Source organism: Glycine soja, chromosome 16 (assembly GCF_004193775.1).
Source record: "Glycine soja cultivar W05 chromosome 16, ASM419377v2, whole genome shotgun sequence".
Lineage (NCBI taxonomy): Eukaryota > Viridiplantae > Streptophyta > Magnoliopsida > Fabales > Fabaceae > Glycine > Glycine soja.
In genome coordinates, this window is record NC_041017.1 from 36,227,232 (window position 1) to 36,231,070 (window position 3,839).

The 3,839-nt window shown below is 30.2% G+C and overlaps 1 protein-coding gene across 1 annotated transcript; it reads left to right on the forward strand.

Moving 5' to 3' along the window:
* Positions 1-847: 847 nt before the first annotated feature.
* On the forward strand, positions 848-3,169 carry LOC114390208. The gene is made up of 3 exons (XM_028350911.1): positions 848-1,230; positions 2,474-2,544; positions 2,871-3,169. The coding sequence occupies exons 1-3, from the start codon at positions 993-995 to the stop codon at positions 2,943-2,945; spliced, it is 384 nt and encodes a 127-aa protein (XP_028206712.1). The 5' UTR covers positions 848-992; the 3' UTR covers positions 2,946-3,169.
* The last annotated feature ends 670 nt before the right edge of the window (positions 3,170-3,839 follow it).

Here is a 3,839-nt window from a genome sequence, read left to right on the forward strand (position 1 = left end):
ATATATATATATATATATATATATATATATATTAGCTTCATAAGTTTATCACGTGCGCTATAATTTAATTTGGATTAACTTTTGAGATTTTTAATCATAAGTTTTCTCCATTAAATATTTTCCTAGACAACTATTACATTTACTTGGAATTTTATTTTCTGCTTTCATTTTTTTATTTTACTTTTAATTATAAAACTGCCATATTATTTTTGTTTAGTTTTCTGTTTTCAAAAAGAATTATACAGGAAACACGGAAAACATTTTATTTTTGTTTTCTCTTTTTCATAATTATACACAAAATAATACATGCTATTTCTAGGATTTAATATTAGGATTTAAAATTTTACATAATTTAACTAATATATTTTTAAATTTTAAATATTTCAATGTAAATATTTTATTTAAAAAAATTTCAATTAAAACTACATTGTATATATACGTGTCCGCTAATAAGGATAAAATATTAAAATATACCAAATATCATGATATTTTTTCAGAGTAAAACAAGGACAACTTAAAGTGCAGTTCTTTACATGTTTTCTGTGGATAATATGTAAATTGTGTTAAAAATAACATAAGTAATTGAAACAAAATTTTAAGTGGAGAACTAGTCAGCTAATGGTATTGTTAAAAAATTATAAATTTTAATGTACCATATTTCTAAATTAAGAGAGATTCATTAAATAAAATATATCTTTAACTATGCTGATGAGAAACAAAATATTACTTCAATAGATTAAAAAATAAACTCATATTTTATAAAAATATAGATTTGATATCTACTGTGATCTAAGAAATTTAGAAATAATATGTAAATATCTTTTTATAAGTATTTATTGAGTATTGAAATCTGTTATCAACCAAATACACTTGATCCTTTAACCCATCGAAACCCTCTCTTCAGACATCATTAAAACAACCTCACTCTCCTCCTAGGAATCCCCGAAGAAACTACGAGCGCCACCGCAGCATCGGTTCCTCCACCCACCGCGATGGCGCAGGTGCCGGCGAGCGAAGCGACGGCGTTCTGGACGGACGAGAAGCACGTGCACTTCCTCAACTCCATGGAAGCCTCTTTCGTCCGCACAATGCTCCAAAACCAAGGCAACTCCGTCTCCACCACGCGCCACTCTCTGCCACTCGACCGTTACCTCCCCGACTCCTCCGAATCCACCTTGGATTTGAAACCAAACCCTCGCCGCCGCACCATAAAACACCATGCACCCTCAGGTACGTGATCGCAGCCCCCCTCACACCGTTATTATTGTTGCTTTGGGTTTTGATACTTTGAGCGAACAAATTGTTGGGGCTGAGGGTGTTGATAATGATAATAAGGCAGCGTTTGGGTGCACATTAATATTGTTTTCTGATTTTGCGTTTGATGAAAACGGGTGCTGGCGGTGAACCGGTTTTGTTTTATTGGTGGACACTGTTTGACTATCTAAAGTCTTAAACCAAACAGCACGTAAGTGGACCGTCGAAAGCATCAAATATGCCCCTTAGATATTTGTAGACAGTAACTACTTCTTTTTCCTTACTTTCGGATCTCCTCACTCCTCTCTCTACCATAAAGCCAATTTTTATTTTTCAATTCTTATATCAAAAATCAAATACTACACTATACACTATTCAAATAATAACGAAAATTTATTACAATATTCATACTTTTTTTTTATCTATGAACAAAAAGGGTTTTCCATTTTCACATGTTGTTGGTTAAACATTCAATTATTACACTAAGAATAATGTGCATTGTAATTGTTTTTTTAAGATATGTGCAATATAATTAAGAATCTATAATTTTATTTATATAAACATAGATATATATTACACCGTCCGGTAGTAGTATAATATCTTGTAGCAATGATTTTTTAATACCCTATATAAATTTTCAAACACCCAATTATCTTTCTTTATTTTTCTCTATTTCTTTTTTCCTACCACATTAGTATTCATTATACTCATGTTTCTCTCTCTCTCTTTTTCTTTTACTGGACTTCACATAACAGCTAATGGGTGGTGTCTAACAATCATTATAATATCTTATGTCGTTAGTATAACTAAATACGGGATTGCATGTAAGAGAATATATAATTAAATAAAAATTATATTTACAGAAAAAAAATCAAAAGATAAGATATATTAGTCACATGTTTAGTTTAGTTTAATCAGTTTAATTGTAGAGACATGATCGTTAAGATATTATTTCTCAAAATTTAAAGTGTTTATTCAGGTAGTTGACAGAAAAAAAATCTTTGGAATTTTATCATGTATTTTATTTTATGAAAAAATATTTGAAATTTTATAGCCATGTTTTTCAATGTATTCTTTTTTATGAAAAAGATCTCACACGATCCACTTCAGTTTTGGGTCCCTGTTATAATTTTAAAGAAAGTTCACTTTTTGACCAACGTTTTTTTTTTCTTTTTCTAGTAATTCTTATAATTAATTTGGGGGCTGTTTCTTGAAATAGATTCAATGGGTCCAACAACCAGAAGAACAAGGAGGAGATCATCTCAGCCCTACAATTCGTCACAGGACCAGGTGTGGAGATGAAATATTCTAGAGTGTTTCCAACCGTTGGATCATGATAATGATCCAACGGACAAAAGCATCACTTTTTATCATAAGCTATGTTGGTTCCAAAACATACGACACCGTATTAATTAACCAAACACGTTCCTACATGTGGAAAGATCTTAAATACAAGGAATACTCCTCACAACACATGTTTTACTCGATCTTGTGCTGTACAATAATGCATTGTTCGAATTACTATATTAAACAAGAGAAAGATATTTAGACATAGATATATGTATTATGGATCAGGAAAAGGACTAATGTGTTATTTCCACGTGTCCTCCATACAGGCGGTCCCACAAGTAGAAAACGAAAGAGAAGGTGCAGCATGCAATTGGGACGATGATAAAAGAGCAGAAAATTAATGTTTAGTGTACCTTTTTCCACCAACCTCCCTACCCCTCTTTCATTTTTATTCTGCCCAGTTCTTTTATTTTTACCATTTATTTGTACTTTATCTTCTTCCCAAAATTTGTCTCCTCTAGTATATAGTATGTAGTATTTGGTCTTTTTCGATCTTTTTCTCAAATTCGTGTCATGTAAGGGTTTTTTTTTTTTTTAAATATCGAAGTGTTGGCATTTAACTACCTTTCATTTATTTAGAGCTTTGTGTGGGGGTATTATTTGATTATTAAGTTGAATTTAGCTAGCCGCTAAAATCTTCTACACAAATGAGAAGATATTAAGAAAATGTGTACATTAAAAGCTTCTACTCTAGGCAGCACTGGCATGATGTCATTCCTACCTACCAGATGCCATTATCTAAGCTGTGCTCGATATATCTTTTATTTCATTGCATCAGTGTCAATATAATTTCTTTTTTCTTATTTTGGCAAATTAAAGAAAGCAAGCTTTAGGTAGATGCTTTGGATAGGAGATATTTTATGAAAGTTCTAGGAATATCATATCAACATTATTTGATAGAGGTGTGGGGGGAGAACAGTAGAAGAATATTAAATTAAGTGAACTTCGATCTATGATATTTTCATAGCTGTGTATATCATTTCATGCAACTATTAATAATTAGTGGAAAAGTCTTTAATAGCTAATTGAAAATTAAATATGTTTAGTATGGTTTTAGAATAATTATATATATAAAAATCAATAAATTTACGATTGATAACATGTCATGATTGGATGATATATATTATAAAAAAATATTCTATATGTACATATACTTTTTCTCTAATTAATGTTAGAGTAATTTTAATGCAACAATAATAAATTATATCATTAATTAATAAAAAAATCATGATTAA

What these genes read in the sequence shown, in the direction of transcription:
- LOC114390208 (XM_028350911.1), top strand. Translation starts at nt 993, where the DNA reads ATGGCGCAGGTGCCGGCGAGCGAAGCGACGGCGTTCTGGACGGACGAG. An exon ending in AAAACACCATGCACCCTCAG is followed by an intron (nt 1,231 to 2,473) that starts GTACGTGATCGC and finishes TTCTTGAAATAG; the next exon opens with ATTCAATGGGTCCAACAACC. An exon ending in ACAATTCGTCACAGGACCAG is followed by an intron (nt 2,545 to 2,870) that starts GTGTGGAGATGA and finishes TCCTCCATACAG; the next exon opens with GCGGTCCCACAAGTAGAAAA.